Genomic DNA, 24,863 nt, shown 5'->3' on the forward strand with positions numbered 1-24,863 from the left:
CATCCTCCCAGGAGACCTCTAAAACACACATATTGTCCCAGCACACACACACACACACACACACACACACACACACACACACACACACACACACTACCTAAGCAGCGCACTAAACCCGCCTCCTTCATCCCCAAAAAACTCCCATCTCGCTGCCATACCTCTATATCCTCGCACCGCCCCTCAGCTAGAGGCAGCACACATCTCTCCTTAGCCAGACGCACCGAGAGACGGTGGTGTGTGAGGAGGAACCGTGCGTACTTTACGCTCAGAGTGTGTGTGCATGTGTCCGGGGAGAGTTGGCGAGCTCGCGGCGCGCTGACAGGGGAGCCCCGGTTGTCTTAGAGCGCGACCCGGTATCGGGTGATAAGCCTTTCAGAGAGGAGGACGAGCCGACTGAGAGCTCATTTGTTTTTGGCATTTATTGACTTCTCATCCACGCGCTGTCCCGGCTGGGGTCAACGCGCAACTGAGAAAGAAAGCAAACAAGTTGATCTGAGGAGAAGGGTCCGATTCAGCCCGAGCGGCTCCAGAGTTTTGATTGTATTTTTAGCATCCTGCTCTTCCCCCTCTCCCCGTCCCTTCTGACAGCGCGGAGTGTCGGAGGGAGGGACGGGAGAACCACGCCGACGGACCGTGAAGCTGCGCGCCTGCCCGGTGGATGATCCACTGGATGCGGGACGATGGATTAACAGCACCCTACGGACCCCACCGCTGCTTCTTTTGCACCGCCGACCCCTTGTCCACCTCGGGATTATTTCAGCTCTCACCGACCTCCCCGACCTCCCTCTCGAGATGACTGAGGAGCATGTTTTGCGGTGCGTCCTGATGCTCTGCTGCGCTCTCCTCTCCGCCAACGCCAGTAACTGGCTGTAAGTTCCACATAACACTCCACACTTCTCCTCCTGGTTTTAGAGAGTGGACCACACTCTCACTTATTTTATCACCTACACTCTTTTGCCTCATCTCCTCCTATTCCTCATCATCTTCACATCTTCTTTCTTCTTTCCCTCCGGCTCATTGCCCACTCAGGTTAATTGTTAACCATCCCACAAACACACAGACACACACACACGCGCGCGTTCACTCTCTCTCTCTCTCCCCCCTCGCCAAAACTTAATAATTTACCAACACCGATACACCCCCCCCCCCAACCCCCCGCAAAGACCTTTACAAAAAGTCCCCCACAAGTTAAAAAGCACGTGCTCTCAATGCAAAGGTGCAGGTTCCCGCAGATGAAATGTCAAATTATTGATTGACAGTGACATCTCGTTTTTTTTCATTTCAGGTTTTATGTATGAAACTAATATTTGTTAATAATGGAAGGTGGACATGTGGCAATAATATGCATGTAGCCAATAGAATAAAAAATGATTAGGTTTTATTTCTAAATGAAAAAATCTCCTTCTCCTATCTTTTTGCCAACATAGTTTCTGTCAATGAAGTACAGATTTTCCTCATTATGTGACCAAGACCTCATAGTAAGAATTAAGATGTTTTCGCACAGCCTGTAGAACTGAATGTGCTAATTTCTTTACAAATGGCACGAACACATTGTGAAAAAACAGAATAACTGTTCACTTTGGAAACGCTTCAACGAACAGTTAGGAGACCCTTGAAACCTCTGACCTGCATTCTCAACAACTCATGTTCATAGTCCTAAAATTCATATTTTGTCATCACCAAAACCCTGTTACAAATTCATACAAAGATGCTGATAATATTAAGCAAGTGTGTGTCAGTTCAGCTGCATTTGAGCGTGAGAAACTATTCCAAAAGTTGAATTCTATCAAATAAAAGACGTATCCCAGTAAACTATCAGTGCCTGAGTACCACATGCATGTTACACTGACTCTTAAATTCATAAAATAGCCTAGCCTACCTAAATAAATAGAGTAAGACCACTATTAGATTATCATGATTATCATCTTAGTTCTGCAGGAGGACACCATGTTTGTCGGCTAAATGAACATAATGGTAAAAATAAAGAGATAACTGAGGAAATAAGTGAGAATGAGCTCACAGACAAATGTCAGCCCCATTAGACATGTTGTGTTATTTCTTCATGTATTTGATGTGTGGAGATTTTGAAGCAGTCAGTCACTACAGGAGCTCCAAAAACACTCTCCAGTGTGACTCTGTAGTTGAGCTGCACAGTGCCACCTCTTGCTGGGGCCGGTCGGTTGGGTCGCATGTGTGTGCCTGCTCTCCCGGCAGCCTGTGGGAGGTGGTTAGGTGGGTTTCTGCATTCCTCCGCAGGCTCCGCTCCATTTTCTGCTGCCATTCATCTCCCGTAGCTTCAGCAAATTTACAAGCCGTGCTCATCATTTGGGCTGGACCTTTCAGAGAGTTCAGGCTTTAGCGGTATAGTTGTTATTATATGCTCACATAGTGTGTGTTGACGTTTATTGACCTTATTTTACTTAGTTTCTCTGTAAGAACTCTGTAAGGTTTAGAAAAGGTTGACTACAGGCTCGTGTGTTTCTGCATCAGGATAGCAGAAGACGGCCTAACTGACATCATTGACAGATTCGTTGGAATAAATGAAATTACAGCCTTGCCGAAGCAACGCTGTCTGCCCTGAACTCTGTCACTGAGTGCAGGGTGATTGTGTTGTTTGGGGCTGAAGGCGTGGTGACAGAGCAGGCATGTACAGGCAGGCTGCTCGCCGGGATTACACTGCCGAGGAGAGTCTGTGTGGGGCTGTAGGGACTGCATCTCAGTCCGCAACACTTATCCAAGGATAAGAAACAATTAGGAGAAAGACTATCGCTGGACCATAAGGCATGCAACAACACATTAATATTAACACAACCTATTAATAATAACAATAACGAATACTTTAGTAATCCTGCAAGGGGAAATTACAATGTTTTCACTTTATTGTTATGACACACATTACACACAGACCTGAAATACACACACATGCTCAGTACCTATACATGCACAAATGGAGAGATGTCAGAGAGAGGGGGCTGCCAATGGGTTGGGGGTGTGATGCCTTGTTCAAGAGCACCTTGGCAGTGCCCAGGAGCGCCAGTCCACCACCATACTTAGGTCCGTATGGGGACTTGGGTCAGTCCCATCCAGTTTACCACAGCAGCACTCGATTGGACGGGACTGTTCCTTACAGTCAGTCAAGATAAAGTAGACATTATTATCTCTCTGTGTAGTTTGAGTTTCTTCATCTCTCTCATGTCAATCATTTAAACTGTGAGCGAGACAACCACGGTCAGAATGTGCTATAGTATGTTTTAGTATGTGTTTTTATTATTATTATTTATGTAACAACAGTGTGGCCGTTCAAAACTTGTGTTATGATACAATATTTTCATCATCCAAAACACAGAGTCACATACACATCACATTTTATATTGAATGTGCTCATTATTGTGTAATAAGTATATAAAGATAATTGTAAAACATATTATTATTACATAGTTGGACAAAACAATGTGTTTTTATTGTCTGTTGATAAATCAGCTTGCAGACTAACTAAGCAAAATTCATCTGCTTTAGTGATCCTTTTTTAAGAATATAAATACTGTTAATAACTAAACAACCTGCTTCATTACACTCATGAGTTAGGATCAGAGCTGTTAAAAGAATTTTCACCACAGAAACACCAAATAGTACAGTAGCTGTGTAGCTGTGTGAACTAAACAGGACTCATGGTGCGTGTCCATTGTCAGCGTCATTTCCCCGCTTCCAATTCGTTTCGATGGGAGCAGCCGTGCAATGCATTCTGGTAGCCTTCGCAGAGTCGCCCTCTCACCATTTGCATAAAGTTGAATCCAACCAATTTTATGCAAATGAGTAGTGGCCGGCTTTGTCGGTCCGAAGTTAAGACAGATTCAGTAACTTCATGGCCTATTTCTCTGTTAAAATGTTTTCAGAAACACGTTCTGGTGTAATATTTTTGTAAAATACGAGATCTTACTCCGAACGAGCCGCCATTGTGGTCTGTAAGGAAAAATGGGAGCCAACCACACATGACGCGTTCGTCCAATCAGCTGCAGCCATCGCAATTAAATGAGTGTGGAGACTGTTGCCTTTGCTTGTCAGAGATCACTGAAGAGAATCTGGTGGAAAGCCCACTAGCGTGCAATACTAGCGGGGCGATCCATCTGTAAAAACAACGCGTTTCTGGACACTCTCCATAACACTTTTAATTTGTATTTACTGTAGCAAGCAATAGCAACTGGAAGCTAACGGACAAAAGCAGAAATGGAACAACAACAACAACAAAGAAGCGAGGGCTTCATAAGTTCAATCAAGTTTGAAGGGGCACTCCAGTCATTTATTAATGCACTTTCAACAAGTAGGACTTCTGTCAAAAAATCATTGGTCCAAATAAAATCCAAACAGCAAAAGGCTCAGATCTCCTGACTCATGAGTCAAGCTACTAAAACATGGGACTGACATTTCAAATAATGCAACTTGAAACTTGAAAGCGTCTTTTCATTGGTTCATAATCTCCTGTGTCTTTTCACCTCTACACCTTCAGTTTGTATCAGAGGCGTTCTGTCATAGATTAGAGCTCTCCAACCAAATCCAAAGCAGAGATGGTGACATCACTGTGACATCATCAGGGTCATATTCCCCAACTTCTTAAAGCTCCTCCATGACCACAGAAAGCATTATGCTGCTGTTTACAAAGGCTCCTTATGACCAGCAGACCATGGCGCCTGGGTAGCTCACCTGGTAGAGCAGGCGCCCCTGTTCAGAGGTTAACTCCTTGATGAAGTGACCACGCGTTCAACTCCAACCTGCGGCTCTTTGATGCATGTCATTCCCCCCCTCTCTCCCCTTTCAGGTCTAAGATGTCCTACACAAATAAATGCCAAAAAATAATCTTAAAGATTATGACTAATCTTCTCTGTGTGAAATTGGGGTGTTATGTAAGGTCTAGAGTTTTGTTGATTTATGCGTCCTGTAATTGGGATAGTGATAGTGTTTCGATAAAGTAGGTCAAATTTTGTTTGCACAATTAACAGAAATTTGAGTATTTATTAAAAGCAATATGGTTCACCTAAAAAGAAAAAATATGCAATTTGAATATATATTACCTTGCAGACTGAGAAATTGTGACCTAGTGTTATCTATTTTCTGATATTTTGCATATCAAATCATTAATGTATTAATCATGAAAAAACTTAGAAGATGAACGGATAGTGGAAGTGATGGTTAGTGTCAACCCTTTGGAGTAATGTAGCAGCATTATTATTCCGGCAATCCTGAATTTGCATTCCCTGACCATGATTCAGAAGAGCTAAAATGCTTCCACCGCCTCTCAGCTGTTCTGACGTCACATCAAACCTCAGCCTGTTTGTTTACCTCACCTGTAGCTCAGCTTGTCACCTTTAGCCCGGGAGCCAGGATGCGATCACTTTGCCAACTCTCTGTGGCTGCTGAGTCATGTTTAGTGTCCCGCTGCCGAATAGGGATTTGAATGCTCCTTTTCATTGGTTTGTCCATCACCACCCTCCTTCTCCTCCTCCTCTTCCTCCTCTTGCCCTGCTCCGACTGGTCCTGCTGCACCTGCACACTGCTCCAGGGCTGCTGTGCGTGCGTTTGTGTGTGTGTGTGTGTGTGTGTGTGTGTGTGTGTGTGTGTGTGTGTGTGTATGCGTGTTATTCTCTATGATTGAGCATGTATGCTGGCATCTTCCCCAACAGTGGCACACAGTCAGTAATTACTACACTGACTGCAGAAGAATGGTAACTACTTACAGCGCACCAGCATGCTCCAACTCAGCACACAGACACATGCACAGCTAAACACCATGACAGAGAAGAAGCAGGGGAGTGTGTGCGTGCATGTGTGTGTGTGTGGGGAATGGATCCAGGAATGTACTGGCTGGTAAGAAACCAAATAAATTGGCGAGATGACCAACTCAGGGCTTGGCTTTAGTCTACATGAAGATCTTCAGTTATATTTTAAGGGCAAGTTCTCCCCCAAATCAAAAACTCACAGTTTCTACCTGCGACAACGAAGCCACTGTTAACGCTGATATTAACTCAGGTGTTATTTGCGAGTCTGTGTGTGTGTATGTGTCATCATAGCAAAACGTGTTAAACCAATCACAATCGTCTTGGGCGGCGCTAAGTCTCTGACTCAACGACAGCTTCAAAACAGCCTCGGGAAGGAAGTGGAAGGAAGGCTGCTGTGGTGGTGGAACAAGTGTATGTTCAAAAGTTGGTAGCTGTCTGGATTTACCATGCAGACGTCTGAGGAGCTAACCATAGTCCTCATAACTCCACCGAAGGTTAGAACGCCAACACATCACACAGCATTTACATATCCTTGTTCTTTTGAATGGCGACACTGGGAGAGGACTGGCGGTAAAGGAAGGTCCTCAGGGAGTTATTAGCAGAGAGAGAAGTTTTATTCCATTGACAATTTTTCATGGAGCATGTGTAAACTGTTGATTACCAGTCCAGTAGAAACTGTAGAATAAATGAAGTACAATGACATGGTTGATGTGGACGTATGCAAACAGTCTGGTGCTGGTCGCATAAAATGTAAATATTATGAACGCTCATTTTTATGCACCAAGATTTCCGTGTGCCGCTGGATTGACATTCAGTTACCCAGATTACAAACTGCTGCAGTCCAGGAAATAACCTCAGTGTGCCCTAGCCGACACCAAAAAAGAGTTTTGTGTGTCTTTGTTTTCAAAGTCACTTAATGGGTAAAAAACCTTAAACACTGACTCAAGAAAAAGCAGCCATAGTGGTTGCGAATAATTCCTCGCACCAAAAGAAGGATTACATGTGGCATCTTTTCGAGCGCGCCTTGCTCGGTTTCATTTATTTGTTTAGTGAAACTGTCATGACGCTGTTCTGGAGAAAGGATTAGAAATCTCATCTATTTGCTCGAGAAAGAAAATCCCCTTTAAAACCTAGAAAGGGTTGAGTGTTTGCTTTTTAAACACTTAACTTTCAGTCCTGAACAGTGTGTTCATGTTTGGCTGCCATTCACTGACAGTAGCAAATTGCAGCCACACATGAAGCAAAAAACATGGCAGCAAAGTTACCAACAGATGGAAACAAATGGGGTTGGATGTTATTACTTAATGTTCTGGTTTTGGCAGAATAGTTCTGATTTCCCCTCAAAACTACTGAATACCCACCAGAACTACTCAACATTCTCATTTGCATCCTGGTGTTACACGTATCACACATAATTCACTAATCATTGGAATCTCTTTATACATTTTATGTGTGTCTGTGTGTGTGTTTGTGTGTGAGTGTGTGTGTGTGAGTGTGTGTGTGTGTGGTTGTACAAACATACATGCATACAGTATGTCCTGGACAACCATGGTGAGGTGCTAAAGAGATGGCAGCTGATGGGTAACCAGAGAAAGCAGAGACCTTGGCATTGCGGTACACACTGGCGCCTAACACGTCTTTCACACACACACACACACACACACACACACACACACACACATTCATGTGCTAAAGCTGTGGCATGTTATTTTGTGTGTGTACAATTATCGTGACACTCTGGGAGCCGCGGGGAATCGCTCATGATGACCAGATTACTTCCAGCTCTGTCTGATGAGAAAACACCTGGGTCGCTGAAAGACAAGAGACAGTTCTGGTAGATCCACAGCGAGGTGCACGGAGCTTTTAGGAGACACAACACACCCTCTGTTGACCAGGTGGAAGTGCTCGTGCTCCTGGGCAACAATGGTTGTGAACAGCTGATTGCATTTCTAAATGTCATACTGTCAGACTGTGAGGCGGGAGACTTGAAGGAGGTAGAAACGTGAGGCAAAGATACTGCTAGATTAAAGGGACAGGTGCAGGCCGGTGTCTTAAAAACAACTGGAAGGTAGTTATTGTAGTTTGACACGTTCATCAACAACATCAACACGCTTAGCAGCTCCAACAGCAGCAGTGGCTGCGACACACAGATCAGGGAGGCAATGACCGGATTATATCTAATCTAGATTGTACCCTTGTGTTCGCCCGAGGCCTGTTACAATAGTTTGGTTGTGTTTCACATTAACACATTAACACATTAAGACATTAACACACACACACACACACACACACACACACATTAATCTACAACTACTACAACTACATCTAGGTATAGCCCCCTTATTTGGATGATCAAGCTTTAAAATACAAATGTTAAAGACCTTTGTCAATATGGATATGCTCCACATCATCAGATTGGTTAGATTCTCCGCAATTGAATCCTTTACCAGTTTATTTTCCCAAAATCATGTGCATCAAAGCGTGGTAGAACGAGCCGTCATTCGCTATCAAAACTTTTATCGAGATGACTTCCAAGCAAATTGCCTTCATAACGATGTGAAGCATGGATAGGAACGTAGCATGCAAGCCAGTCCAATAGAATGCGATGTCAAAATGACGTCGATCTTGCTGGTCTTAACGATGTTTGAATGAATATAAAATGTTTTTTATAGAAATCTTAATGCTTTGGCATGTATTTTTCCAATGTCACAGAGCCGTGTACAAACAATTAGCACAATTTGGTCACTTGGGGAGATTTTGGAGAAGTTCATGGACAAACTAAAAACTCCCTAGCTCCAACAAGGTTAGGTCTAGAGGCCTGAAACGTCATACAGGTGTTGTTGCCAACATGTAGAAGGTACGTATGGGGATCTGCATACTGTAGCATTAAAACACTTCTTAGTTAGTGTTATTCAAATATGACTTCTTATACACAAGGACCTATGGTTAAACTGATGTAGTTTGGGTTGTGTCTGAGTTACATGCTTTACAAGTCCAGTTTCAGAATCTAGCATAATTGAGGTTTCAAATGAAGCCTCATACTTGAATTCTGGCCTTCCATTTCATCTGTTATATGCTGAACCATTTGGGTGTGGCAACTAGGCAAAAAGAAAAGAAATAAAGGTTTACTGAACAGGCCCCTCACAACACAAGGCTGATTGCTGCAATTTGCGTCAAACTCACACACCTTCATAGAGTTTTAACTCAAATCTGAGCACATAGACATGATCCACATGATGTTAAATTCACGTTTCAATTTACGAGTTTATTGCTATCTCTGATGTCCTTCGTGAACATAAATACATGTATCATCTTCATCTTAAAATGAAAAGTTGACGTTTTAAAAGTGAAAAAGTCAAATATTCCGTTTTGTAGTGATGCCTAGGTAACAGAACCTCTAACCTCATACACAGAGACGTCTTTATACATACAAACTTGTGTACAACACGCAGTTTCTACATGTGTGTTAACTGTGTAAATAGTTAGCAGGAGTGTACATGGTGCATGTCCAAACCTGTCCGCTGCACATGAATGATTTCAGTTTTACTGTACGAGCAAGCTTATCTCCTTATCTATCCAAACTGAATGTGGAAATAAAAAAAAACATAAATTCAACTTCGACACTGTAGAAAAACTCATCAATAATGCAATCCCATTCTTTTTGGCTTATGATTTCATGAACTACTTGTATCCATCAAATTGAAAATATGTAAGAGGTCAAATCTGCGCTTTAATGACTAACTTAAAATGATCAAGTCCATCCAAATTAGACCCTGTCCCTCTTAGGCCTTTAAAAGTACTCAATCCTTCCCCTTGTGTATTATCCTTTGACATTTAGGCCATAAATAACATTGATTCTCCAAACTATATCCTACCATAGATTTAGCATAACTACAGACACATTTCTAATGTCCCATTTTTCTCCCAAACCGACAGTGATGGGTAAGAAGGATCAAGGGACACTATGCATCAGTAGGCTTGGCCAACCCCTCATCAGAAGGGACTTGTGGGAGCTGGTTGAATATAAACTACTTTCTCATGCCCTATATGCTGGTGTGTCAGAGGGTCCGTCCACCTTGATCCGGGCTGAAACATCTCAACAACCAATGGGTGGATTGCAGTTTTCTACAGACATTTGTTGTTTACATAAGTCGAATCCTAATGTCTTTGGTGATCCTCTAACTTTTCAATTCACACCATCATCAGGTCAACATTTCAATTCAACTAATACTTAATTTTCCGACCAAATATCTATAAAACTCCTGACGGTCCCATCAGCGTCAGCTGTACTTTGTGTTTTGAAGAAATGTTAGCATTGTCATCTTGTGCGTGTTAGAATGCTAACACTAGCTAGCGTGGCTTTAGACTCTTGTGTGAAAAGATGTCTCTATTTAACTATTTCTTACTATTATATAGATACTCATTTAAAATACAAAAATAGTTCAAATGCACTGAGAACTAAAAGCTGCAACCTTGCAAACGGATGTTTTACAGACATACAGAGACTACTTGCTAACTCAAAAGCTGATAATGACATGCTTGCCCATCATCTTTGTTCTACTTAGTCTCGGAACTCGGGTCCGGAATCGGTCTGGGGACGATTTGGCCTCTGGGGGCAACAACCAATATTTCTTGGATTCAAAGCCAAGTCATTGTTAACAGTCCTAGTCAATACTTTTAGTAGGTGTTTTAGTCCAGATGACATTTCAGTTGATTTATATAACCTAAACAGATATCTGAAGAAGCTAAATCAACATCAGACGATAGCCGAAGGGCTTTTGAGATAGCATTTTGGCAAACGGTTTCCGTCTCGTTTGCACTCCACAAGGACTGTTTACCTGCATGCAACCAAGGACTGCTCAAATGTGATTGGTCGATAATACTACTCGACCTACAAAGAGACTGCAAACGGAAAACCGAACACTTCTGACACACAGCACAGGAATCGGCTCCAGCCAAGTCCTGCATTTAGAAACAATCAGCTGTTTGCAGCTATTGTTTCATGCAGAGTGTTTGTTACCGTGCATCACCTGAAAGACCTTTATAGACAGGAAAGAGAATGAGACTAAGGTGGATGAGGTTGTATGCTTACAGACACACACACACACACACACACACACACACACACACACACACACACACACACACACACACACACACACACACACACACACACACACACACACACACACACACACACACACACACACACACACACACACACACACACTAAGTGATTCCTAGCCTTTAGGGGCCACTGCACTAACACCACGCAGGAGGTTAATTTCATGGCTTTTAATGCCTTTTTTCCCAAATGTGTGTTAAAGAGTGTGTGTGTGTGTGTGTGTGTGTGTGTGTGTGTGTGTGTGTGTGTGTGTGTGTGTGTGTGTGCGCACGTGAGGGTTGTGGTGTTGGCAGAGCATGTTATTTTTAGGGGGAAATGAGCTCTAGTGGAGCCAGCGGACTATAAATACACCCAGACTCACGCGTGGCCACATACACACGAGCCTCTGCTCAGTCAACTGTGTTAACTGAACTCATCAGATGCTTTTCACTTTCACCTCTTTCCTCTTTCCTCTCTTCTCCCTGTTCCTGCTTTGCTTCTGATTCCCTTTGGTCTTTCATTCCTTTCTTTGAAGCTACTGTTTCCCTACTTTTATTTCATATAAACTAAATGCGTCAGAGCTAGGCTTACTGAATATTATGACTTAAAATCAAACCCACCTAGTCCTTCCTACAATAACACACCCACCCATTGTTACCACTACCACCACCGCCCAACTACTGCAGTACTTTCTTTTTTCTTTTTTTATAAGCATTTGATGAATTTTATTTCTTAGTAAGACATCCATTATCTGGGAATGGTATTCATTTTTTATTTTTTCATTCATTTATAATGCAAGAAAAGGAATTGTGGATTGCATATGCTGTATACTTGAGTAACTTCAGACTCCCATTCCCAAAGTGTTGCAATAAATATTTCAAAGCACAATACAATAATACATATTCACTCTTTTTCACAATATTTTTACTAGATCACTATATTTTTAATATTGTGTTTTAATGTTTCACATCAGAAACAAGCTTTCAGTAGGCAGTTTGCCATTTATGTAATAAACTCTGCTTAGCAACCTTCAAACAGACCTTTAATTTGTACGATTCAGATTTGTTTTTATGATAATGGTTCTGATGCACTGTCAATTTCTGGACATTTCATTACTCCAGTCAGGTGTCAGTACGGTTAGACAAATCCAAACATTTGGTCAATGTTAAGGAAAAGGGAATCCTGATATGAGACAAGATGCATCTGCAGGTGTTTGAGGGAAAGGAACCTAGACCTCATCATTCTCACATATCTTTGTGCTATATACACAAAGAAAGTGTGTTAGCTACACCGACTAATGCAGTGGAATACAACGACCTTGCAGTACATCTTACCTTCATGATGGTTAAATGTTCTGACGGCTGTTTCAGTTATTTTGTCTAGCCCGTTTATATCAAGGCTAAATAACAGGAACACATCTGTGTATGATGCAATGCATACAACAGCACTGCAAGTGTTGTGGTACTCAGGATCGGCCTTTTGAAGGTCTCTGTTTCTTCTTGGAATTGATTGCATTTTTACTAAGTCTCGGATAAAGAGGATTTGGGATTTTATTTCATAGACCACGACTGCAGGGACATCACTAAGTTGCCTCTGCAGTGACGTTTCTAATGTGTTAACATCACTGCTGTCATTGGATGTAAAACTGCTTCAAATGAAACCAACAACTCATTTCTAATTCAAAATTTGTCCCCATAAATCCCGCCCCCTACTACACACACTCCCAAGAAAGTCAATGGGAGAGACAGGAGAAGCTCTGGCACTGGTCTGGTCTTGACTCGGTCTCGCCCTGCCTTGGTCTTGGTCTTGACTCGGTCTCGCCCTGCCTTGGTCTTGGTCTTGACTCGGTCTCGCCCTGCCTTGGGCTTGGTCTGGACTCAGTCTCGCCCTGCCTTGGTCTTGGTCTTGACTCGGTCTCGCCCTGCCTTGGGCTTGGTCTGGACTCGGTCTCGCCTTGCCTTGGGCTTGGTCTTGACAGAATCTTGCCCTGCTTGGGTCTTGGTCTTGACTCGGTCTCGCCCTGCCTTGGTCTTGGTCTTGTCTCGATCTCGATACACTCTAGTCTTAGTGATGACTTGGTCTCGGTTTAGGTGGTCTTGGCTACAACACTGCCTAAAACTACATCCTCGAAAAGAACCATACAGTTGGATCAACACCTTCCTAAAATGGTATTGAGAAAAACTAAACATTAAAACCTTTACTAAGGGCCCATAAGGATATGTAACTGCTTACACGTCATCCTGTTTGCAAGCAATAACTAACAGGCGGGTTAGTTCCACCAATGAGTGGGGACGTCACAAGAAGCAGATGCACTGCTGTTAAGGTCACTAGTTTAATAGAAATTGCTTGCTGATTTAGAACAATGGTTGAAACGTGTTTTTTCAGTGTAAATGAAACAGTGGACTCTGCAGGTGAAGTTGGGGGTCAAAAAGATGTTTTTGTTTTCTGTAAAACTTTATAACTCTGGGTCTATAAGGTCTGGGGTCAGGCTTTCTTGCATGTTTAGATCGATGTTACATGGACACCGATCCCCCAATTGACGTGACTTATTGAGACATTATTATGGATTTCTCAGATGTTTCCCATGCAATCAACAGAGACGTTTTCCCCAAAACAATTTGAACAGACCCATGGCACGGCATTGGCCATGTTCAAAGCAGTCTGATCATCTGGAGCCGTCAGGAAAGGGACAAACGCTCCAGCAGGCAGGAGGGCAAGCTTAGTGCTGAACTGTAACTCTGTGGAGTAGAGTTGCAGAAGATTAACTGAGAGGATTGTGCCCTCTACAGGTCTCTATATGTGTCTGCTGTATAGGTGTCTGCTGCAGAGGGTACAGGGAGGGTTAGCTCAGGTCACACCACAGTCACACTTGTCTTTACGAGCAGTTTAAATCTCTGCTGCCTGCTGGCTCTCTGCTTGCAGTACTGAATGTGAGGGTTTCCTGAGCACTTAACTTTATTGGCATTCAACTAACAAAAGACATTGTCCGTATATCAAGTCAAGAAGTCTAACTTGTTGCAGCATTGCTTGCGGGTTTGTTAGCTCTTTTAAGACCTGTGCACAGTACTTCAGTAGAAAAGAAGTTTCTTAGACTCTTTCTTGCAGGTCTCCTCCTTGCATTTCCCATCCGTGCTATATTTACCTGTCAATGTGTACCTCTGCTGTGTGCTCAGTGCTGGAAAGGCAAACATGAGGATATTTTCATATAAATAAACATGAGAGGTGATGGATGCAGAGAAAGTGTGCTACAGTTCGTGAGCCTTTGTGTGTCTCTTTGTGTGTGTGTGTGTGTGTGTGTGTGTGTGGGACATTTACTGAAGCACACTACTGACATGTACAGTAGATGTGTTAAGCTTCTGTATCCCCTCCCTCCCGTGCATTTCTCTCTTCTCTGCAGTCTCTACTTTCTCATTTTTTTGGCGTCATTTTTTTTAGCTGACTTAATAATTGTTTGTTTTAAAATTGTCTAGCCAGTATATTCAGTGTTGAATTAAAATAGTGAAAGAAAAGCATAAAACTGATGGTGGGTTATGGGATCAGCAGCCTGTCCACAACTCTGGTGGTAAACAGGGGACGTCCGGGGTGTGAGGCGTCTCTCAAGACCCTAGAGGACCGTTTATAGAGACGGCTTTAACGGATGTCTCTCAGGTTTGGGAGAAGGAAGCCAACATTTTTAACTATGTGACTAAGAGGTCTACAGACCTGCAGCGATGCAATTGGAGTACCAGACAGTACAGAAGTATGTCAGGATGCCCTTAATATAGACAAAGCATTAAGAGGACAACTCAAGAACTCTCTTTAGCCTCACAAGAGACTACTTTGAAGTAGGGCTGCAACTAAAGATTAATCCGAGATGCATTGCTCTATATAATGTCATAACATGGTGAATCCTTGTTGCTTGTTAAGTCTGACAACAGCCCAAAGGAAGTCAATGGAAAATCATCCAATAACAGTCCAAAGAAATAAGCAGCAAATACTTCCATTTGAGAAGCCCAAACCGTAACATTTGGCATTTTTGCTTGAAATGTGGGAATAGCTTGACATTTTGCGCTCATTGGCTTCTTAAGTTGCAGCTCCCTGTCAAGAAAGAGTCCAGCACATGGCCCGCAATTTGAAATAAAAACTTAAATTAAAATCCAACTTGTCAGTCTCAGATTGTCGTTTGTGTACAAATTAAACAAACTAGAAATATGGAGGTAATCAGTGAGCGTCAGAGGTATTTGTAGGTAATTTTTGTTACTTTTGGACAGGGCCAGGGGAGTTGTTTCCATTTCAAGTCTTTATGCTATGATAAGCTAAGCTAAGCTAAGCTAAGCTATCTATAGACATCTAACACTATCACACTGTACTGATTAAACAAACTAGATATATGGAGGTAATCAGTGAGCATCAGAGGTGTTCGTAAGTGATTTCTGTTACTTTTGGACCGGGCCAGGTGAGCTGTTTCTATTTCCAGTCTTCATGCTAAGCTAAGCTAACCTAAGCTACGTCCAGCTATGCCCTGACAAACCACCCTACATACTGTAACGCCGTGCAGTGCCCTGCTATGCAATGAACTACTTCCACTACAATTTTTATTCACTGTTCCATTTTCTTTATTGTGATTGTTATTGCCACTGTGCATCACCCCCCCCAATCAACACCATCAGACACCACCCACCAAGAGCCTGGGTCTGGCCGGGGTTTCTACCAAAAAGGGAGTTCTTCCTCGCCACTGTCGCACCATGCTTGCTCTTGGGGGAATTAATAGAATTGTTGGGACTTTATAAATGATAGAGTGTGGTCTAGACCTGCTCTATCTGTAAAGTATCTCGAGATAACTGTTGTTATGATTTGATCCTATAAATAAAATTGAACTGAATGAATGTATTTCCTGAAATATTACCCAATCACCTCAACCATTGGAAATACCCGTACCTTTGGTTTATGTAAAAGATGAATAAATTAATTAATAAGTTAGCCCAAAGGTCCACTTACCAGCTCTCAGAGCTATTAATAACATATCATGGTCTTCATTCTTAACACTTAACTATTGATTGATCATCAACATTGTTGTTGATTTATATTACGTTGAACTAATATATGTCGGCAATCTTTTTCTGCACTCTTTCTTCAAGTTCTTTCTTTCCCTATGTCCCTTCTTTTTCCATTGAAACTGCAGTAATTCATTTTCATATTGCATGAAAGTGGCACAAAAGGGATTTTCACCATTTCTTTGCTATCCTTTATTTCCTGTCTCCAGATAACAACCTGCGTCATAAATGTCTCCTCTGTTTAGAATTATCTCTTATTCTCAGTTCTAGCCTCCCATGAGGCCGCGGGGGGCTCTGGGTGGGAGGTATGGAGCATTCCACCTGGACTGTGATGCGTTTGCGTGTTTGTGTTGCATTACACGTCGCAGCCTTCACAACACCACTGGCTCCACTGGGCTTAGGCCCCTGGGATTTAAGCACGCAACCACCAGAGACCAGAGAGGAACGAGGGAGTGGAATGAGGATGAGGGGTCGGCGAGTGTGTATGTGTGTGTGTGTGTGTGTGTGTGTGTGTGTGTGTGTGTGTGTGTGTGTGTGTGTGTGTGTGTGTGTGTGTGTGTGTGTGTGTGTGTGTGTGTGTGTGTGTGTGTGTGTGTGTGTGTGTGTGTCCTTGTTGAGGCGTTTTGTTAACCTTGTCTCTGGGAAGCGAAGGGTATACAGCAGAATGAACAGATAAAGTGAGACAGGGCTGAAATCACTCAGACACACTTGCCCAAGGCCTGTGCTGAACTTTTCCCACGCGTGTATACACACACACACACACACACACACACACACACACACACACACACACACATACACACACACACAACACACATGTATCCAGAAAATCACCTGAACAATGGCTTACCCAATGTTTATTAAATGTTTCCAGGGTGAATGTCAGGCCAGCGGGATGCCATCCAGCTTTCAGAGTGTGGTGCTGGGTTCGGTTGTCGTCTCGTGTTTTCGCCACGGGTTGTTTTTACCGCTTTCTGATAGTCTCCCAGCTGGATGCCTCGACCGGAACGTAGAGCTCTGCCCAAGGCTGCGCTAAACAACAACGGGGGATCAAACAGCGCACATGGTTTTGATGAAACCCTCGCCACTGCAATGAAGCAAATCAGAGCCGGGGAGGGCAGGACCTGTAGATCTGAGATTTGGGGAGATGAATACCCTCACAGAGGTCTCGAGGACCGACAGTGGGGTTTAGGATTCCCCCGTGATTAGAGTTACTGCAACTAAATTCAAAAAATTAAAAAACTTAACCTTTTAGGTCTTCTTACCACTGTTATCTTTCTGCATTTTCCTATCATTGTCCTTCATTGGGAAAGACTTTTTCATCTCTTAGTTGAAGCACCAGAGCGATTTATTCCTTCCTGGTTTGTTAAAGGTGGTAATAAAGGGTGTAACTTTTAACATCATCCTCCTCTTACAAGTCCTTTGTTGGTCTGGTACCAGCAACGTAAAAGTTAAACCTGTGATAAGATTAGACACTGCAGTGTAACCAACATTACTGAGTCAGTATATGCTGACTTTATGACTCTACATTTGAACACATCACAAGCTCCATACAGCCCCATTCATGTTGCACTTGCCCGTGATCCCCTACAGTGGAACTCTGGTGGAATTGCAACCAAATTCGGTATTTTCAACAGAGCCTGTTTCTTAATTATAATAAAATTGGCTCAGAGTGTGCTCAGGCCCTTTTTTGTTTTTGTTTTGGAACATTCATTTATACACATCGGGTTCAGGTAGATTTTCCTAGGGGCCATTTTGGATTAAGTCCAACATATTGGACCTTGAAAAACATCTCTATCCTGTAGTTGTATATCCAGCCAAAGATGCAGTCTAACTTATATATATATATATATATATATATATATATATATATATATATATATATATATATATATATATATATATATATATATATATATATATATATATTTTAAAGCTTGACGTTGGTGCAAAAAGCTTAGTGGAGATTTGAAAATGTGACTTGCCATGAGCCGAGGGAACCCCTGCGAGTCCCCCCCTCCAACTTGAGGGTGGATGTGAGCAGATGTGGCTGAGATGTGGCAGAGTGGCCGAGAGCGGGGGTTATCACAGCGATGAGTGCTAAATATTGACACTGTCTGGATGGGAAGAGGAAAAGAAGGCCATCAAAGAGACACAGAGAGAGAGAGAAAGATAATCTGAACTGAAGGAGGAGATGAGAGGTTGAATGGAGAGGAAGAGCTGTTTGACCTCTGGAAGGATGATATACTAATTATACCACATTTGCAAATAGTAATAAACATAATGCACTAAAGCTAAAGATGAACTATTTCTACTTCTATCACTTTTACCACCCAATATCAGGAGGGTGTGAAAGAAGGGAGATGTGCTAACAGCTGATCTACGTAAATGTAATTAAACCAATAATTAGGATTATTAACCCTTTTGATACACATGATTGAGCATGACTTTGTGTCGTGCATTATGGCTTTGTGAATAATCTGACCGCAGACTTCTCTGCAAGCTGGATCTGGGCCACAGCTTGATTGAGACAGGCTAACAGGGCTTTACAGAGGTATGCGTGGTCTTGGGAACTCATAAGGCGAGCCTCATAAAACAAGCGTAAGGAAAAACATGTCTTGGTCAGAATGACAGCCTGTACGTTCCTTTTGTTAGAATTTGCCTCATCAGGAACCACTCTTATTCAAACTCTGTTTACTGTATGGAGGAGCCTGCAAATACCAAAAAATACAATAATAATAGTTAGGTTATTTGTCATAGGTGAGCATGCGCCACTGTGTAGCTAACGCCGTGCAATCTCATGTCAATGTGCAGCTTGGATTTAATGAGGTTTATTGTTTATTATGTTTGATTTTAATCCTTGGATATACTTGTATTTGCATGTTAAACAACACTGTGTTTTTCCTTGACCTCCCTGAAAGGAGTAGTTCATCATTCTGGGAATATGCATGATTTGCTTTCTTTCTGAGAGTGAGATAAGAAGATCAATGTCTGTTTGTGTATTGAGCTGGAGCCAAAGCGTGGTTAGCCTAGCTCAGCATGGAGATTGGGAGCAGAGGTAAACAGCTAGCCTGTGTTCTGCTCATTTCAGAAGACCAAAAAGTAATTTAAGAGCACGCATTACTACGCTGTGTGCAGAAGTAGTCCAAACAGTGTGTGGAAAAACAGCTATCTCAACTGTCAGCCTATTTAAATCTAAGGTGGTACAAAATTAAATGGTAAAAACTAATTTGAACTTTTTAAAGTGTAAATACACATGTTGGAGGTGTTTCTGTGAATCCCAGGTGATCCGTGTTTTAACGCCTTGTTTGAAGAAACAAGCAGTTGTTTAAAACCTTCATGACGGTGTTATGTGAAACTGCACTAGAAATGAGACGTTATCTCAGGTCATTCCCAAAACTTTCCATTGTTTGAAAAAAACTATGTTTTTTAGACACAACACATGTTTAAAGATTACACTTTGAGCAGTGTTGACTGTCCATAATCAGGGTTGCTCCCTCTGTGGGAGACTCACTGCCAGCTTATGAGAAAGCCTATTTCTGTAAGGTGCAGCTGGGACGGGAGATATGAGACTGAAGTGAGGTGGATGTGTGAGGATCAGGGCATCCAGACTGATGCCATTTTCTCACACATGTTAGGTTGTGTGTGTCTCTGTGTTTCAGTGTGTCTCCTTGACCTGTCTGGCTTGGAGGTGGTTTGCATGATAAGCCACTTTTCCTCCTCTCAGTGTCCTCACAACCAGACATTTACCCAAAACATTCCCACAACGTCATGGGAACCGACCCTCTTCTTCATCTGAACGCTGTCGTCACATTCAATCATCCCGGGTCCAAAGGGAAACATCGCCTGTGACCATAAATGTATGAAAGTGACACCATGACGGAGATAATACATGTCTATCTTGTTTGTGTCTCAACTTGTACCACTTCAACCACATACATCAGATTCAGCTTCTTCTCCTGAGTGTTCCTCCGCAACCTCCGTGTTCTTTCAGGCCTCCCCACCTGCTGCCCACCAAAGAGGTCTTATTGGTTGTGTTTCTCGGTTCTTTCAGATACCTGGCCAAGCTGTCGTCAGTAGGAAGCATCAGGGATGAGGAGACGTGCGAGAGGTTACGAGGTCTCATCCAGAGACAGGTACATACCGTTTTGCACATCATTTACTAAAAAGTGTGCTGGAAGGGAATAACGCAACAGTTGGGGTGATGGGGACACAGAAATACTGTGAAAACAAGGTTAATGTTTTAAAGAAATGTGATATTCTGCTGCAAAAATTAGCTAAGAAACAAAAAAGGATGTCATTTTCTCTAGCATGCTCTCATCTATCTATAGGAAGGTACTACAATTGATTTGGCAATGGCATGTCAATACCAACATGAATACTGGCAAATGTTTTTTTTTTTCTTGTTCTGGAGACATTTACGTCAAATGAAAAAGTATTTTATTAGTATGTGTGTTCTGTGTTTGTGGGTGACGTAGCTCCTGTGTGTCTCCTCTGCAGGTCCAGATCTGTAAGCGCAGTGTGGAGGTGATGGATGCGGTGCGTCGTGGAGCCCAGCTGGCTATAGACGAGTGTCAGTTCCAGTTTCGTAACCGTCGATGGAACTGCTCCACTCTGGAGAACATGCCTGTGTTTGGCAAAGTGGTCACCCAGGGTAAGAGTCTACACCGCCGTGGTTCTCCAAACTACAACTCCCTGCAAGCATCTGGACACAAAGCGAACTCTGATGTGACAGACAGCATTACAGTCATAGGCGTACGCTACCGGGGGGATGGGGGGGTTACATACATTTCTTTTCCACGGGTTTGTCGCCTTTTTTACATTATTTTCTGGATAATGTATTCGAAAAATGTGTTGCCTTTTGGAAATTTTATCAACAATTTATCGACAATTTTTGTCGCCTTTTTTCAGAGTTTTTGTCTCCTTTTCGAGGTATTTTTTTTTCTCGAATTTTCTATGTTTTTGTCGTCTTTTTCCCCCCCAAATTTCTTTTTGCATTTTTTGTCGCCTTTTGACATTTTTGTCCTTTTTTCCAACATTTGTTTTGATGTTTTTGTTGCTTTTTGTAAATACATGCACACATGTTCCGAGACCTCCTTAGATACAACCTCCCCACCGTTGAACCCAGAGTTACGCCGTTGTACGCAGCTGATTAACACTAAAACAAATGTATCAGTTAACCTTTCTACCTGCATGCATTAACCAAATTGGGACCTGTTTATCGTTTGATTTGATATCACAAAGTTGATTTGATGTGGATTATTCCGTTCTATTTGAATACATTCTGACAGTTTCCATTCGTACTGGATTAACCAGTTACTGCATGATGACGTCTGGGCTCCTTCTCTCAGACTTTAATACACCTTTTATATGTAGACGTGTTTTTTTTGCCGTTCAGAATGAGAAGCTCTTTTCGGTTACATAATGCACAGCAACATGACTGAGTGTGTATGTGTGTGGTTGTTTGTGTGTGTGTTAGGCACCCGCGAGGCAGCCTTTGTATATGCCATCTCAGCAGCCAGTGTGGCGTTTGCGGTCACAAGGGCTTGCAGCAGCGGAGAGCTGGAAAAATGTGGCTGCGACCACAATGTACATGGAGTCAGTCCGGAGGGTAAGTCTCTTGCTCTCTGTCTCTTTCACACAAACACACAAACACACGCAAAGGAAACAGAAGGACTAGCTGATCCAGTACATTTTAATCCAATCATTGGCAGCATAATGTTTTTTTTTTGCAATCTTATCTCCATGTATGTATATCCACATCTTTTAAATATCAGTATCATCAGCCCTCATTTCATCAATTTCCAAATTACTGAAACATGGTTATGGTTAAAGTGCCATACAGATGACCACTTCCTGTCTCTGTCTTTGTGTATTTTTAATAGGGTTCCAGTGGTCGGGCTGCAGCGATAACATTGCATATGGAGTGGCCTTTTCCCAATCCTTTGTGGATGTGAGGGAGAGAAGTAAAGGCCAGTCCTCCAGCCGGGCACTCATGAACCTGCACAACAACGAGGCTGGCAGGAAGGTAACTCACTGCCAATGACTAAATGGGAATCAGCCCTTTGTAGAACACTGCACTTCTTTTAGTACGGAGCACCCACAAGGTTGTGGTGACTATTCTTTTTCTAAACTACCTTTGTAGTTGTTGCTTCGCAATGCTTTTGTGTTACCTCAAAAGAAGTCTTAAGTCATCCAAGATATGTCCAGCTCAAGTCTTCAACCTTTCTAGATATGGCCAAGTCAAGTTTCAAGTCAATCTGTTCTCCAGTCATTTCAGACCAAATCAAGTCTGAGGTCATTCAAATAAGTCCAGGTCATGTTTCAAGTCATTCAAGACAAGTCCAAGTCAAATCTCAAACTATTTGAGACAAGGTAGAAACTATTTTTTAGGAATAACCCCTTGAGATGCAGCATCTCGTTTTCGAGGGGGTCCTTAAAGGCAAAAAAAATACAGTATATTCACAATTAGACAAGACAATTAATAAAACAACTAGTTCAACTCAAGTTTAGAATCATGCCAGACAAGTCATGTCCAAAGTCACTTAAGATAAGTCCAACTCAAGTGGTAAATATTGCTAGATCTGTCCAGTTCAAGTTTCAAGTCAATCAAATGCAAGTCTATTCTCCACAATATTTAAAGTCTAATTTCAGTCAAGACAAAATCAAATCCCAATGAAGTTTGACTTGAGTCCAAGTCTTAAGTCTACATACCTGGTAGCAGTAGGTAGTTGTTACTACTACTACTACTACTACTACTACTACTGTAAGTAAATGGTCAGCATTTGAGAGATGGACTCAAATCCACGCAGCTATTCTGTATGACTATTGTGCTATAGTTAAGTTCTTTCTGCTAACTAAAGGGTCTTTGGCATCTCTGCAGGCCATTCTGTCCCACATGCGTGTGGAGTGCAAATGTCACGGCGTGTCCGGCTCCTGTGAGGTGAAGACCTGCTGGAAAGCCATGCCGCCCTTCCGCAAAGTGGGCAATGTCATCAAGGAGAAGTTTGACGGTGCCACTGAGGTGGAGCAACGCAAAGTGGGCACAACCAAAGTCCTGGCACCTCGAAACTCCCAGTTCAAGCCTCACACAGACGAAGATCTGGTCTACCTGGAGCCCAGTCCAGATTTCTGCGACTATGACCCACGCACGCCGGGTATGCTGGGCACGGTGGGCCGCCAGTGTAACCGAACGTCAAAGGCCATTGACGGCTGCGAGCTGATGTGCTGTGGCCGCGGCTTCCAGACGCAGGAGGTGGAGGTGGTGGACAGGTGCAGCTGTAAGTTCCACTGGTGCTGTTACGTCAAATGCAAACAGTGCCGCAAAATGGTGGAGATGCATACTTGCCGGTGATGGGAGTTGGGGTGCACAGAGGGCACTGCTGATGAACAAAACAAATGCCCCACACTCCTGCTCACTTCCCAAGGCCAAAGGGAGCAAGGCGGACTTGAACCTCCCTCTTCTTCTGCTTGAAACACCCCACCCTCCTACTACTGGAAACAGACTGAGTGGCTTAAACGTCAAATGTCATCCTATTAATTTCATGCCACCTAAATGAAAACAGTAGATCATGCATGGGATTCCCTACAAAGTTACAGGGGCTGTTTGTTTCTTCTCAAGTAGAGAGCATCTTTTTCTTCCTGTCTCCCTCCCTCACTCTCATATTTGCTTTGTCATTGATGCTTCTTATTTTTGTAATGTTTAACTTATTTGTTGAGACTGAAGAGATTGATGGTTGGTGGACCTAGAAGGAGGGGACAGGCGAATGGAGATAATTAGGGACAAACTGGACCCATGGGTGGGCAGATGGGTGGGTGGGGTTAAGGGTTTGGGTTGGGATTGGGGGTCAAGAGGGAGGTTGTCGCCCTCTATCCTTGCTGCTGCTACTTCGGGGACTCACCTGGAGTGCTGGATGTCAGAAGGGAAACGCAGAGTCTGTCAGAGGACAGACTTGAACAACAAAGAGGAACGTGTTGCAGGCGGACTTTCTGTGATTTGCTTCCTGAGTGTAAATGGCGCTGAGGTCCAGTCATGTATTTTGCCCCCCTGCAATGCCCTGATGCTGCTCCGTTTACACACACTCACTGTCTTTCTGTCAGAAGGAGGATGATGATGGACAGGTAAAAGCCACTGTCAGCTCCTTCCTGTCTTTTCTGTAGATCCCGTAGCATTGGCAGGTGATGGGCATGAGACACACAAAACAAACACATATCCAGCAAATATTGCTCCATATTTCCACCTGTATTCATGCACAGCTGACACATGCAACCAGAAACCAGAAACCAGAAACCGTATATCCAAAGAGCTCTCAGATCAGATTGTCAATGATTTTTTACCATTACAAAACATCATATTGTTAAAATCCTGAATGGATGTTGACCCTGGCCTTCTCCTTCATGTCGCCACCTGCCAAACGCTAGTTGGCTTAATGCAAACACGAGTAAACACACAAAGACATGCATGCACCACCAAGTAAACACACACATACACAAAGGGGTCTGCCAGAGGGTTTCCGAGCATGTTCACCATGCATGATGACTGAAGCACTTTCTCTCCAAGCGCACATAGAGCCCTCGCCCCACAGCAGCGAACCTCTGACCACATTTTCAATTGTCCTTGTTTCTTTTATACTGTACACACACACACACACACATACACAGTTTCCCATGCCACTGTCAGGACTCTATTGTTGTCATGTACCACCAACATACAGCAAAGCTTTCCTATAATAACGTGCTATAATTATAGAGACATACTGTAGATCTGTAAAGACTTATACACTGAAGAAGACTATACTGCCTATGAATGTATGTTAATATGGAATATATGCCGTGTCAAAAATTACCGGTGTCGCTTCTTTTTAACAATAATGTGTCTGTGTGTGTGTGTGTGTGTGTGTGTGTGTGTGTGTGTGTGTGTATGTGTGTGTGTGTGTGTGTAAGAAAGAATTCCTC

General features: G+C 42.8%; 1 protein-coding gene and 1 long non-coding RNA gene across 2 annotated transcripts in view; one reads left to right on the top strand and one right to left on the bottom strand.

The window, feature by feature from the left end:
* The first annotated feature begins 178 nt into the window (after nucleotides 1-178).
* Nucleotides 179-24,751, top strand: wnt4 (wingless-type MMTV integration site family, member 4). Its single transcript, XM_034869418.1, has 6 exons — nucleotides 179-869; nucleotides 19,963-20,044; nucleotides 20,409-20,562; nucleotides 21,388-21,519; nucleotides 21,794-21,936; nucleotides 22,792-24,751. The coding sequence occupies exons 1-6, from the start codon at nucleotides 793-795 to the stop codon at nucleotides 23,260-23,262; spliced, it is 1,059 nt and encodes a 352-aa protein (XP_034725309.1). The 5' UTR covers nucleotides 179-792; the 3' UTR covers nucleotides 23,263-24,751.
* LOC117943344 overlaps nucleotides 10,971-24,863 on the bottom strand; it is a 26,793-nt gene continuing 12,900 nt past the window's right edge. Inside the window, exon 3 of the long non-coding RNA XR_004656344.1 lies at nucleotides 10,971-11,000. This is a non-coding gene — a long non-coding RNA (uncharacterized LOC117943344). The remainder of the gene's footprint in view (nucleotides 11,001-24,863) is intronic.

The sequence above is a fragment of the Etheostoma cragini genome, chromosome 4, assembly GCF_013103735.1.
Source record: "Etheostoma cragini isolate CJK2018 chromosome 4, CSU_Ecrag_1.0, whole genome shotgun sequence".
Classification (NCBI taxonomy): Eukaryota; Metazoa; Chordata; class Actinopteri; order Perciformes; family Percidae; genus Etheostoma; species Etheostoma cragini.